The sequence below is a fragment of the Xyrauchen texanus genome, chromosome 12, assembly GCF_025860055.1.
Source record: "Xyrauchen texanus isolate HMW12.3.18 chromosome 12, RBS_HiC_50CHRs, whole genome shotgun sequence".
Taxonomy (NCBI): Eukaryota; Metazoa; Chordata; class Actinopteri; order Cypriniformes; family Catostomidae; genus Xyrauchen; species Xyrauchen texanus.
The window spans coordinates 25,343,461-25,357,040 of NC_068287.1; the positions used below are offsets into that span (position 1 = coordinate 25,343,461).

The window sequence follows — 13,580 nt, forward strand, 5'->3', positions numbered from 1 at the left end:
CGGGGTTTTAAGTATTCAGAGCGCTTCTAACCTTCATTTCATTTGACAAACTTTTAGTCTGAATTTTGCCTCAATGAAGAAGAATTTAATCTGAAGAATATCCATAATAACTCTATGATTACATTTGATTGAAATTTTAATAATTATAATTTTTCATTATTATGTCTGATTGTACAGTTAGTCTAAAATGCAATGTCAAAAGTAAGGTTCTCATCATAAGTCAGTCAAACCAATCATACAGGTTTTTGTTCAGGGCCATAGCCTCTTGTGTCACAGTGTCTCTCGAGCACAGTAATACACAGCAGTGTCATCAGTCCTTAAGCTGCCCATGTCCAGATATAACTGATTCTTACTGTTGTCTCTGGAGATAGTGAACCTTCCTTGAACAGCACTGGAATAAAACTTTCTATTACTATTGCCCTCAATGATAGCAACAAAATCCAGGCCTTTTCCAGAAGCTTGTCTGATCCAAGCCATCCAGTAGCCACTAAAGTCAAGGCCAGAGGCAGTACAGGTCAGTTTATGAGATCCTCCAGGTTTAATGACAACGGATTCAGACTCAGTCAGCGTCTGACTCCAACAATCTGTAAAACATGAACAAGATCTGATGTGAATAAAAACAAAAACAGCATTTAAATTAGTTTGTGATCAAATAGCTTAACTCACATTGAAGTGTCAGGAATGTCACACCATAGCTCAAAATGGTGCTTGGCTCCATTCTTATACTATATTTGCTTTTTATTTTTGTTAAAGAATAATCAGAACATATATCTGCCGGTGACATATAAATACTTCTTTAATGGGAGGAAACTTTGGTTTGGTTTGCATAACCCACCCTCTTGTGAGGTTTGAGGTTAAATAGGGACCAGGGAGCAACTTGTTGCAGAAAACGTAAGGTCATTATGTGTGTTGATTCTTAAAGCAAATTAACATCACCATACAGTAAGTGTTTTTGCTGCACTCTACAGTTATACGATTTCTTTAAAGGTTATAATATAAGTGTATTCACTTGTATGACCCACTGCTAGTTCATTGCAAACCGATTTCTGTTTTGTTCTGCGCTGTCTGTTCTACACTATCAGTGTTCTGCAAGTAAACAAAACCATTCTCCATTGGATTGCACTGCACAGGTTCAGTTTGGTAACAAGGTTTTATCCTACGTTTAAGTTTGCTTTTTCCCATGCATCTAAACAGGACTGGCTGTTATATGTCTCTCTTTCATATTGTTTCTGTGCCCTTAGGTTTCATAGGTTTCCAACCCTTTATATAACCTAGGCTATGTGTTGCCTATTTAAATTTTTTTTGACTGAATGCTAAAATAGTGAATAGTTTTTTTTTTTCTGTTATAGCTGACCGATTCTCAGAAATGTTTTTGTACATCACCACATGCACTTGCTTTACTTTGTCACTCTTGCACAGTAGTAAACAGCAGTATCTTCAATTTTAAGACTGTTCATCTGAAGGTACAGCTAATTATTTCTATTGTCTCTTGAGATGATAAATTGTCCCTTAACAGGTTCAGAATAATGGATATAGCTATTGCTACTGGACAACGTAGCAACACACTCTGGTCTTCCCCCAAAAGTCTGTATGATCCAAGCCATCCAGGAGCCACCAAAGTTAAAACCAGAAGCATTACAGCCAGAAGCATTACACCACACCTCTCCTTCCTGGGAGTTACTTTATCCACGCCATGCATTCGTCTTTTACTCTCAAGGGTATAAATGTTCAGCATTTAAACATAATACATATGTTTTTGCTATGCACTGCACCCTTTTGTCTAACATGCACAGTAATAAACTGCCATGTCCTCAGTCTTTAGACTTTTCACCTCCAAATACACCATGTTTCTGCTGGTGTCGTTTGTAATGGAATACTGGTCTTGTAGGGACTGAGCAAAAATAGTGTCAGTGCCATCGTTAATATGCCCAATCCACTCCAGTCCTCCCCCCGATTTCTGACGGATGCAGTGCAACCAGCTAAGGGGGAGTCCAGACACCATACAGGACAAAGTTACTGATTCTCCAGGTTTCTTCACCTCATGGCCAGATGAGGTCATTGACTGACCATCTACATCTGGGATAAAATAAAAGTTTCAGAAAATGAATAAAATGTAATTGTTTGCATTAAGAAAGAAGGGATACAATTCAAGTGAACAGATTTAACTTTACATGAAACCAGTATCAAGAGGTTGAAATAACTCAGATTCATCTTCCTCTAATATCTCTGCAATTCCATGCAAAAGAATGCTACGGTTGTGTGAGGAGACTTAAAATAAAGTGTTTATCACAAAGAAAACACACTGTGTATTTGTAATGATGTGTGGAAACAGGAGAAGGCAGACGGGGGTGTGGATCCAAGTGCGGCTTTTATTTGAAATAACACAAAAGAAACAAAACACAGGAACAAATCAAAATCCACGATGGGAAAAAGGCAAACTAAATACTGGAGAATATGGAGGGCGGAGAACAACAGGGTAACCTCGGACGGACAGACAGATAACAGGGTAACCACGAGCGAGCAGACAGACTGGCAGGGAACACGAACAGAGAGAGTCAAATCAGACATACGCGGAGACATGGAACGTCAACGCACGACAACGGGAAGGGAAAACAGCGGGGTTTAAATAAAGAGACACGGTAATGACAAAATGACGGACAGGTGCGGACAATAACACAGTGACAGGGCCGGAAAAGACGGGAAGAAGGGAAGTGTAGTTTTCACAGAGACAGTGAAACATGGGCGGACAACAAGGAAGACATGACAGGGAGCGTGATCGGTGAAACAGAAAACACGGGGCAGACAACACGAAACACGGTGCAGACGACACGAAACATGGTGCAGATGACACGAAACACGGTGCAGGTGAGCGAGACTGTCACAGTATTGCAGACGTCATTTGAATAAAGTGTCTCTTGGAATCTGTTGGCAAAGTGTTAACTCCAGTTGGGTATGCAAATTATAGATAGCTAAACTACATCTTTCTTAAAATATCAGTGTTAATCAGAGTTCTCTTGTGTTACTCTTAATTAAAATAAAAATGTATTATTTAATTATGTGTTACTCTACATTGTAAACCTCTGAATCTGTGGGAAGAAATGGCTAAAGTGTAAAGTCAATCCAACATTGTATTTATTTATTAGCTCGCAAGACTTATGAAACAGACTTGATCCCCAAAGCTTTAAAGGAATAGTTCACCCAAATATGTAAATTCTCTAATAATTTATACTCACCCTCATGCCATCCCAGTTGTGTATGAATTTCTTTCTTCTGCTGAACACAAACGAAGATCTTTAGAAGAATATTTAAGCTCTTTATTTCTATATCATGCAAGTGAATGGTGACAACTCTGCTAACTAAATTCAGCTGACACGATAAATGTGTTAACGGACTATGATAATAGCCTACTTGGACAACACATTGCTCCCTAGAGCTGGCAGAAAATACTCAAAACAGACACAAGCTGTGTATCTATCAACCACAAATAAAATTATATTGTGCAGTAGCTGTTGGTGTTGCATTGGAATGACATCACTTCCCCTCTTCGAATGATTGGCTAGAGGAGGAGCTGTCGATCAAGGACTAGTGGACCAATAAGAATGCAAAACACCCCCTGATTTACTATGAAACTCTACTCACAAGTTTTAGAAAACCAAGCACAGAACTTGGAAACAAAAGCAAAGAAAAATACAACGTAAGCATACAAAAACAGTAATATAACCAAGGAAAAGAGAATTTTGTTTGCAATTCTGATGACTTTGCTTTGATTTTTCTGTTGTTGTTTTTTTGCAGCATATTTTAAATGTGTTTATATATTTTTGTTTCATGCTTGTTATTTTTTGATCTGCACTTTTTATTTATTTTTTGCACATGTTACTTTTTATCTGCACTTATTATTTAAAGAATCAATTATTTTCGCTTATTATTTTTGGATTCGTGACTGAAATATTTTTGACAGGATTTTGTTCCCATAGACCTTATGCAACCCAGTTACAAAATACTTTTGTGGATAAGGAGATAAACAGTGGGGGCTTTTAAAGGGGGGAAAAAAACCTTATCTAACCTCTGTATTTGTCACGGTTTCGTGTCACCCGCACCATGTTTCATGTCACCTGCACTGTGTTTTGCGTCATCTGCACCATGTTTTGCATCGTCTGCACCGTGTTTCGTGTTGTCCGCCCCGTGTTTTCTGTTTCACCCGTCACTAGTCACTTTCCATGTCACGCTCCCTTGTTGTCCGCCCGTGTTTTCTGTTTTACCGTTCACGCTCCCTGTCATGTCTTCCTTGTTGTCCGCCTGAGTCTCACCGTCCGTGTGTGAACTACACTTCCCTTCTTCCCGTCGTTTACGGCCCTGTCAGTGTGTTATTGTCCGCACCTGTCTGTCATTTTGTCATCACCGTGTCTCTTTATTTAAACCCCGCTGTTTTCCCTACCTATTGTCGTGCGTTGACGTTCCATGTTTTCGCTCATGTCTGTTGTGACTCGCTCTCTCCGTTCGTGTTCCCTGCCAGTCTGTCTGTTCTTTCGAGGTTACCCTCCTGTCGTTTCAGGTTTACCCTACCCTCCGTGGATGTGCGCTGCTCAGTCACTCCTGCACCCCTCCTGTGTTTAATCCGGTATTCTTAGTTGGTGTTTTCCCATCGTGGACCTTTTACTTTGTTCCTGAGTTTGTTTATTTTTGTGCTTATTCAATAAAACCGCTCTTGGATCCTAACCACTCGTCTGCCTCCTCCTGTTCCTCACAAGTCATTACAGTATTCATGCATGCCTTTTATCATTGTTTATTTATTATTATTTACCTACTCAGGGAGTCGATAGCTAATCCAATTACATGGATTAACTGGATTTTCTTAACATCTTTTAAAGCTATATTTTGAGTCTTAATGCAGTTTTTTGTTTTTTTAATTAAACCCATTAGAAGTTATTAAAATGTAGAAATTCTGCGGTGTAATAAAGGTTCCTTTAAACATGATTTGAGAAAAAAATATTTTAATGTGAACAGAGAAGTGATCACAGGTGTTAATGAATGATGTATGGCCTTCTTTTCTTGTGTTACAGTTGACCCATCAAAAGTCAAGTTTTTGACTTGAAAGTCTATGGGGAAAAGATATTATTATTTATTGTTATTATTATTTTCAATTTGACTGAAATTTCTAGGATATGGTAAATAGTCTGTGCTTATAGTGCTTTTTTATTAACCTTAGAGGTTACCAAAGCGCTTTACACTGTGTCCCAATCACCCATCCACACTCACATCCACACATGGCGGCAGAGCTGCCATGCAAGGCGCTAGCCTGCCATTGGGAGCAACTCAAGGTTCAGTGTCTTGCCCAAGGACACTTCAGCATGTGAAGCCATGTGGGCCAGGATTTGAACCACCAACCCTGCATTTGGTAGCCGACCCACTCTACCATCTGAGCCACAGCCTCCCCTTTGTTGGATATGTTTTCTTGAATTTCAAGGTTGGGTTTAAGTAAGTCTATTAACACTGCAGTTTAGCTGCAGTATTAAAAATAATATTTTTTATTTGTATTTATTATTTTCAATTATTTGAATTAAACATTGAAATGACAGTTGAGCTGGCAGTGTACAGTTTCTGCAATGGAGATTCAGTTTATGTACTGCTCAGCAGCCATTTGTGTTATTGTGTTTCTTCGAGCACAGTAATAAACAGCAGTGTCCTCAGCCTGCAGATTTGTCATGTGCAGATACACCTGCATTTTACTGTTGTCTCTGGAAATGGTGAACCGTCCCTCAACGCTTTTAGAGTAATATTTGCTACCGCCACTTGGAGCAGAAATATGTGAAAGCCACTCGAGCCCTTTCCCTTCAGACTGTCTTATCCATGAAATATCTGCATTTCCCACATCAATCCCAGAAAAGGTACAGCTCAGTTTATGGCTGTTCCTAGGTTTGATGACAGCTGGCTCAGACTCAGTCAGTGTTTGACCTTTGCAGTCTTTAAAGAAAGAAAAAAACGTTTTTTAGTTTTGTTTTTTACATATTTCATTTTGGGAAACACATATTGAGAATTCAACCTAGTCAAAGTGGGAATCCACCTACAGCAGTCTATGCAATTCAAGAGGTGAAAATTAAAATGAATTAAAGTACATTTTTGAGCATAATAAAATAATAAAATAAATCTCACTTACTGCCAATAGAGACCATGCTTATTAAACAACTGATAATTATGATGACCATTGTTGCAAAAATTCTGGTTAAAGACTTCACTGACAAAACATTGAAAAAGAGTTAAATATGTAGAGTTTACAAGGGATAATGCAAATCTGAATTTGCATAGCCTACGCCCTGATGAAGTTCTCTACCCCAACATGTGACACATGTTAACTCATTGCTCAGAATGGTCATGATTATGGATTGCAGATCCAAACTACAATAGAAGGTCTTATCTTAGAATATTTATCATGATGATCCTATTATCAGTTCTAATGTCATAGACATAATGACAGTTATCATTATTAGTTTTTTTTAATTAATTAATATGTTCACAGTTATAAAGCTGCTTCATCAGATATAGTCACAGTGTCTGTTTAGCACAGAAATAAACAGCAGTGTCATCTTCTCTCAGACTCTTAGCTTCAAGATACTGTGTACTTTCAGACCTGTCCTCACTCGTAGTGAAGTGATTTTTCATGGAGTCTGCATAAGTAAGATGACCTGACCTTTTACTACTGCCAGAGTCAACTCTCCCAATCCACTCCAGAGTTCTCTCTGGCTTCTGCCTTATCCAGTGCATGTAGGATCTTATTTTACAGGAGATATTCATTATTTCCTAAAGTCTTTTTATAACAGCAGGTGACTGATCTAATCATATTTAATCACCACTGATACATATGGAAAAAGACAAAAATGACATCAATCTAGATCTTCTGTCAATGTAGTAAAAAAAAAAAACAACCATAAAGGTGAATTGCCAAAGTTCCCTTCATGAGTTCGCCTGCTCATATAATCTTTGAGTGATAAAGGGTAAACATATGTGGCTTACTGTCCGCAAATAAGGTGCTCGAGGAAGACTGTAGCTTGAGTTAGGTAAGCAGCGGTTTGTATACTCTGCAACCTGCAGGTTGATTGGCAGATTAGATTAGAAAGCTCCTCCTGAACTTTAGTTTAAGAACTCCATTTCACCCCGATGTTAAAATGTTTGCCATTGTTCAAACTTGTAAATACTGAATCTTAAATATTATTTGACATGTGAAGTGAACAGTGAGTTTAATTTCTGTTATATACAATTACCAACTTGTAATTTGTATATGTTTTGCAGCATTTGAGGAGGAGTTATTGCTCATTTAACAATGGAGATGATTCCCAATTAAGCCACATTTTCTTCTCTGCCAAAAGTGACTTAAAGCATTTAATTGTATCAATCAACATTTGATTCCTTGCCAGAATGTATTTGACCATTAAATGAGTGTTTGAGATAAGTCATGATATTAGTTAAAATACCAGAAAAAGACAAATGCCGAATTTGGAATGGCATACTTCCATACTACTACTACTATTAATAATTCTGCCATTGACTAATATGACAGACACAGTAGTAGAGTAGTATTATGCCATTCCAAAGTCATACATTTTATAAGTTAGAGTATGGAAAAACTGATTGGGTTTTTTTCTTTCGTGAGTGACTTGCATATAGGGGATTATTAGGAAGCCATGATAGATAGAGTCCAATTATTTCAGGACATCAGTGTTACACCCCTTCTCTTTTGCGAGAAGTGCCATGGGATTTTTAATGACCACTGTGAGTCAGGACCTCCATTTAATATACCATCCAGAAGAAGATTTTTTAAATTATGATTATTATAATGACCATTCTGGTCATATTTGGCCTCAATCAATTTCCTTAATCTGAACGGTACAAGGCTTGGTGACTGTGGAGCGTAGGGGGGCGGGGCCGGGTCGGAATATCGCGAGCCCGGTCCCCAATCGGCCTGATGAGGCGTGCGAGGGATAAAGGCGGTCGGTGACCAGGGTTCGGGAGAGAGAGAGAATTACAGGCATGTCCGTCATGTGTGTTTGTTTATGTTGTCTTTTAAGTTTCTCATTAAAATATGATTTATGTTGACAAGCCGGTTCTCGCCTCCTCCTTGCCCATCGTTTAACTGTTTTACAGTGACTTTTCCAAATCTTGCCACCTGAACACACATACAAAATAGTTTTTGGACTAGAAGAGTCTTGGTGGTGCAAGGCAAAGGTGCTCGAAAGTCTTGACCCAGGTGTAACGTTTGGTGTCACAGGATGCAAGAGGAGACACAGGAGTAGGAACTTCAAGTCCTTTAATAAACACTGGAGCAGAGCAAAAACCTGGAGCAGAGCAAACACTGAGTTCAAACATCACAATTCAAGGACTGACCCAGACTGACAAAACTAAAGAGTATATATACACTAGGATTAAATGAGGGAATGACACACAGGTGGGGATAATGGAGTGATTAGGGCAGTGGCTTCTGGGAAATGTAGTGAGGGAGAGAACTTCAAAATAAGAGTCATTGAATAAGGTGCAGACTGTGACACCAGGGGGTTCAATACCCTGAGAAAACAAAGAACTTCAGAAATAATCAAGAAAATAATTATCTTACAAAGATAGCATCTCTGTTTCAAGAATCACACCACACTGAATCCAAATAGCTTCTACATCTCCCCCTTCCCTTTCTTTCTCCATCCTGTCCTTTGTCAGCTAAAAATCACTTCAAGCTCACCTAATGCTTGTATTAAAAAGAACTTGAATTGTATTTACAGAGCAAGTCTAAATATTCACGTTTGATATAATTTAAAAGGTCTCAGTGTGACTGGTACTATACCAAAGCAGTAAACTTTCCCATGACAAAGATTTATTTTATTTTTTTGAGAAATGATGTTTCTGCTGTGGAATGTCTCCAAGGGGTCCTCAATGTAAATTACTTTCAGGGTTTTACCTCCTGTGTCACTGAATCAATTCATTCCCAAGTTTTGTTTACCTTTTGGTTTGCTGCAGGCTACTGTGGTCTGGGTATATAAGGGAATTGAACGCATTGGTCAGATGGATCCTGTAACCAGATTCAACCCCACGGCGTTTGTGTGTGTTAAACCCACAACATCATGTTTTTATTATAATAGTCAGGTATGCATCTCTTACTTTGAGCATTGGATGTTTAGTATTAGTGTTTTTATTATATTATGTAATTGGCATGATACTTATTCACCTGTCTAATAAATCATTATTTTGATTATTCTGGATTTTCATAAACTCATTATTACCCATAAATGAAACGCATATGATGCGATTATTATATATTATATTATTGGTGAAACTATAACATTATAAGTCACATACATATAACCCCCCCTATCTGAGGGTTGCCCCCCCTAAAATATCATTCAAATATGTTTATTGTAAATAATATAATGATATATTCTTAAAATAATTGTTTAAGAAATAAAATAATTCAAATGCAAAGAGGGCAAAAACAAAAAAAACCTTGGTGTCCCCTTCAAAAATTGCTCTTGAGAATTGTTATGTTTATTGTCCCCCCCAACATTTTGATGAAATTTTCGCCCCTGCATCACTAATGCAGAACACACATGCGTGCACGTTTAAAATTTTTTCAGGCCATTTCACTGGTGTGATGGTGCTATCCAACAGGATGGTGAAGTTCTGCGTGTGTTCATCTTTTCTGGCACGAGTTGGTTTTACATCTTAAAGTATTTGATTTAGTTCAGACCGAATCTGACACCATTCATAGTTCAATCTGAATCCAATTAATTGACCTCAAATTTGAATCAACTTTCCAATCTAATCCTGATCATCATAGATATTATTATAATTTGGTGTTTTTGATAACTCGGTGTCGATGTCGGCCAGAATAGCCTATGTATATTTTTTTATGATCACAAGGTTGCCAGTTCGATATTAAGTCAGTGGTTGGAGGGTTTGCTAATATAAATAAATCAAGCTATCTTATAATCAAATGATAATTGCTTAGTTATGTACATACAGCTTGCTGAGCGATAAGTCAGATGGTACCTGAGGATTTGCTCGCATTCATGGCCCGCAGTAATAATTATCCTGGTTATACACTTGTGGTAACATCATAGGCGCTTAATTACTGGTAATAATGAGTTCAAGAGAATCCTGAGTAATCAAAATTAAAAATGTATTAGTCAAGTAAAGAGGTCATCAAAGAGGTCATCAATTCAGAAATAATCAACACAAAGCATCCAATACTCAAAGATTAATCTTAAGGATAAAAGATGCATACCTGAATTTTAGAAGACATGGTGTTTGTGTGTTTATAACACATTCTAACAGAATCCCCTTGATCAATGTGCTAAGGTGCCTTACAGTAAATACCTAGATCAGAGTAAACATTAAAAACAAATGGTAAACAAAAATAATGTAGTAACTCACCCAAAACTTTTAAATCATGCTTCAAAACATAATTATTGTGATAGCAATTTGGCCATTGCCACCATTAAAATAAAAACAAATTTTTGTGAGCCATAATGGTAAAATTGTTTCGATGTTTTTCGCATGGCAGTCAACCCTGGAAAAGTTTTTTATGTACAAATTTCCTTTTTATTATACTTTTTTGTTGACACTGACTGCTTACTGTACTATACAATAATGTCAGTTTTGTCTAGCTGAATGCTATTGTGTGTCACACTGAACTTTTTGTTACTGATTTCAACAGTAGGTGCATTTTACTGGGAAAAGTCAGTACTGTAGAGTACTGTAGTACACAGAAGGGTGTGCACAAAAGGAAATGCACATTTGTATGTATATAGTAAATTAATTTTTGTAGCAATGTGTTACATGTAAACAGAAAATTCTCATTTGCATGTCCATTTTTACACATTTCTTAAATGTAAATTCATATATAGTAAACAGAAAATTGCCACAAAATGGCATCCATACAAAACAATATAAAAAAATAATAAATAAAAACCTGCAAAAATGAAAAAACATTCCAAGTCATAGATATTTATGGAATATACATGTATATCTGACAGATTTTGATAATGAAATGGAGCATTTTGCATGTGATGGCTCACTTGATGAAAGAATGTTTAGAAATTGTGAAGAGTATGACAATTTCACTGAGAATCAACTCATCAGTTTTGATTAGCAATCCATGTGCATTTAGTTATTGTGCAAATTGTAGACAATTTTACTTACTCTTTTGCACACACATGACAAAACGTGTGCAATGTGATTAAATTAATAAGAAATTAATATCTGTTGTAAACAAGAAACACATTTTTGAGATTTGAACTTAATGTTTCTAAAAAAAATATTCTCATTCAAGAATTGAGCCACAGCGTTTGAAAAAAAACTAGAATGATTGTCAACAGGTTTTCAAGATGCATTCAAAGCAAACATAAAGATAAAACCCAGCATAGGTACAATATTCATTTCCATGTTTGTAAATAATTCACCTGCTCAGAGACTCAGTAATGATTATCAATAAAGTGTATGAACTGGATTTTCTAAATAACCTATTTTAAAGCTACATTTGGAGTCAATCCAAATCCATAAGTTTGCATTTTTTCCAAATCAAGATCAATTCACTATTATGCACTCATTCTCTTTAAAACATATATTTTTAAAGGAGACATACAGTGTATCAATGTCTTCCTATTACAGATGGGGTTTTTTCTTCATTAAGCAGGGTAGAAAATCTATGATCTAATGTGATTTTAGAATACTAGAGTACAGTACAGCAGGTTTTGTGTTTTGGGTGGAAAAGTTTTAAGAGACTCATGGATCACCTCTTACAGGGTTTGAATCCAAGTCCTTTAGACTTCCAGCTCAAACCTTGGGAAATTCATTGTGGGGACATTTTTAAGTTATTCAAACAACATAAAAAAGAGAGACTTTTTTTCCCCTTTTGGGGAAGTTTGCTGTTCATTTCCTCTGAGGCCCTCATAAATATCTTGCATGAACAGTTATTGTGCAAACTTGTAGTCTTTTGTCTAACTGTGAGTCTCTTGCACAGTAATAAACAGCCGTGTCTTCCGTTTTCAAGCTTTTCACCTCTAAATACAGCTTGTTTGTGTCTTTGGTGATGGAGAACTGTCCTTGTAGAGACTGTGCAAAAGCAGTGCCAGTGCCAGTGTCAATGTACCCGATCCACTCTAGTCCTCTCCCTGGTTTCTGACGGATCCAGCTCATGTAGTAGCTGCTCATTGCAATTCCAGACACAGTGCAGGACAAAGTGACTGATTCTCCAGGTTTTTTCACTACAGAATCAGAGGACGTCAATGACTGACCACTGATACCTGAAAAATATGGAAAATGAATGTCACATGATTTAGAACAATAAGATGACAGTAATATTCCAGAACAAAGGGGAGTTTCTCACATGAAATAATCATCAGTAGAACGCCATACTGTAGCATTTCCATGGCCACTACAAAACTGTCAAATGAATGAAATAAGAAGCTGAACAGTAATACAGTACATTTACAATTGTACACTGCAGCTGGGCACAAACACTCAATGAAGATTCCGTTTATAGCACTGTGTTTTAGGAATTTGAGTGACACTGTCCCACCCTACAAAATCATTTGCATAGAGGTATGCAAACACATATCTTATAGTTGGAGTAAAATTAACATATACAGTTGAATTTTCTTTCTGTCATTACTAATTATGGTAAGGTGGTCTTTTAACTCTGCTTTGGCCTCTGTGACTGACATTTCTGAAAAAGATTTTTTCCTAAACTTTTCAGATGCTCAAAGAGGAAAATAAGAGTAGCCACTGGCTCAGGTTTTGGGATATCTTAAACAGTAAAATTATAACTGAAATCGAATAACTCAGTGAAAGTATGCACTCAGAATGCAGGTTCTGGCATTATAATATCATACAAATGCACATAACAAGACTGAAGTTCATTGCCCTTTGTTGTTTTAAGTCTTCATCAAAATGACTTGTATCAGCTAATTCATAGTGTGTGCTCTTAGAATTTCAGCTATATATTGTTATCGGTGTAGTAAGTGTTGGATGTTTGTATGGTTGGAGTTTTGTGCTATTTAAGTGTGGTATCTTTTATAGGAATTTCATTTGACAGCTGTTGCTGGAGGCTGCATGCTTAAGTGTGACATTTTGAGAAGGACATAGCTAAATGTTGGAGTTGGATGGAGGTGGAGGTAGAGGTGCAAAGAAAGGTGTAGTCGGTGAAAATGTAAAAATCAATCATTGTAATTGCAATCAACCGTAACCATATTCTTCACAATGGTCATGCACTGTGGATTTTAGATCCAAAATAGTTTCAACAAAAACACCACAGAGAAATGCTCATCGACCATATTGTTAAGATGTTTGCTAGTATATACATGCAATTTCTGCACCTTAATGTGATTTCATTGGATGTCAAAAGTGAACAGGTGTTATATAGAATTAAATTAGCACTCCCACCCTCCTCTTAAACTAAGAGTGATGTGTGTCAGCTTGTAAGGAGGAGTTACTGCTAAAAATCCTCAGAATTGGTCATAATGGACTTCTCATGTGATCATGTTGCATTGACTCCCTCTTGTGGAGACAATGATTCACTACTACAATATAATATTCTACATTTT

General features: G+C 37.0%; 3 gene segments (V, D, J or C); all 3 read right to left on the reverse strand.

Moving 5' to 3' along the window:
- Positions 1–270: 270 nt before the first annotated feature.
- LOC127652324 (immunoglobulin heavy variable 3-7-like) lies at positions 271–736 on the reverse strand. The segment is given in 2 exon segments: positions 271–584; positions 667–736. Coding segments are annotated over 2 exon segments (366 nt in total).
- An 835-nt stretch (positions 737–1,571) lies between these two features.
- LOC127652958 (immunoglobulin heavy variable 1-46-like) lies at positions 1,572–2,211 on the reverse strand. The segment is given in 2 exon segments: positions 1,572–2,076; positions 2,172–2,211. Coding segments are annotated over 2 exon segments (336 nt in total).
- A 9,714-nt stretch (positions 2,212–11,925) lies between these two features.
- Positions 11,926–12,495, reverse strand: LOC127652325 (immunoglobulin heavy variable 1-46-like). The segment is given in 2 exon segments: positions 11,926–12,281; positions 12,365–12,495. Coding segments are annotated over 2 exon segments (399 nt in total).
- Between the last annotated feature and the right edge of the window lie 1,085 nt (positions 12,496–13,580).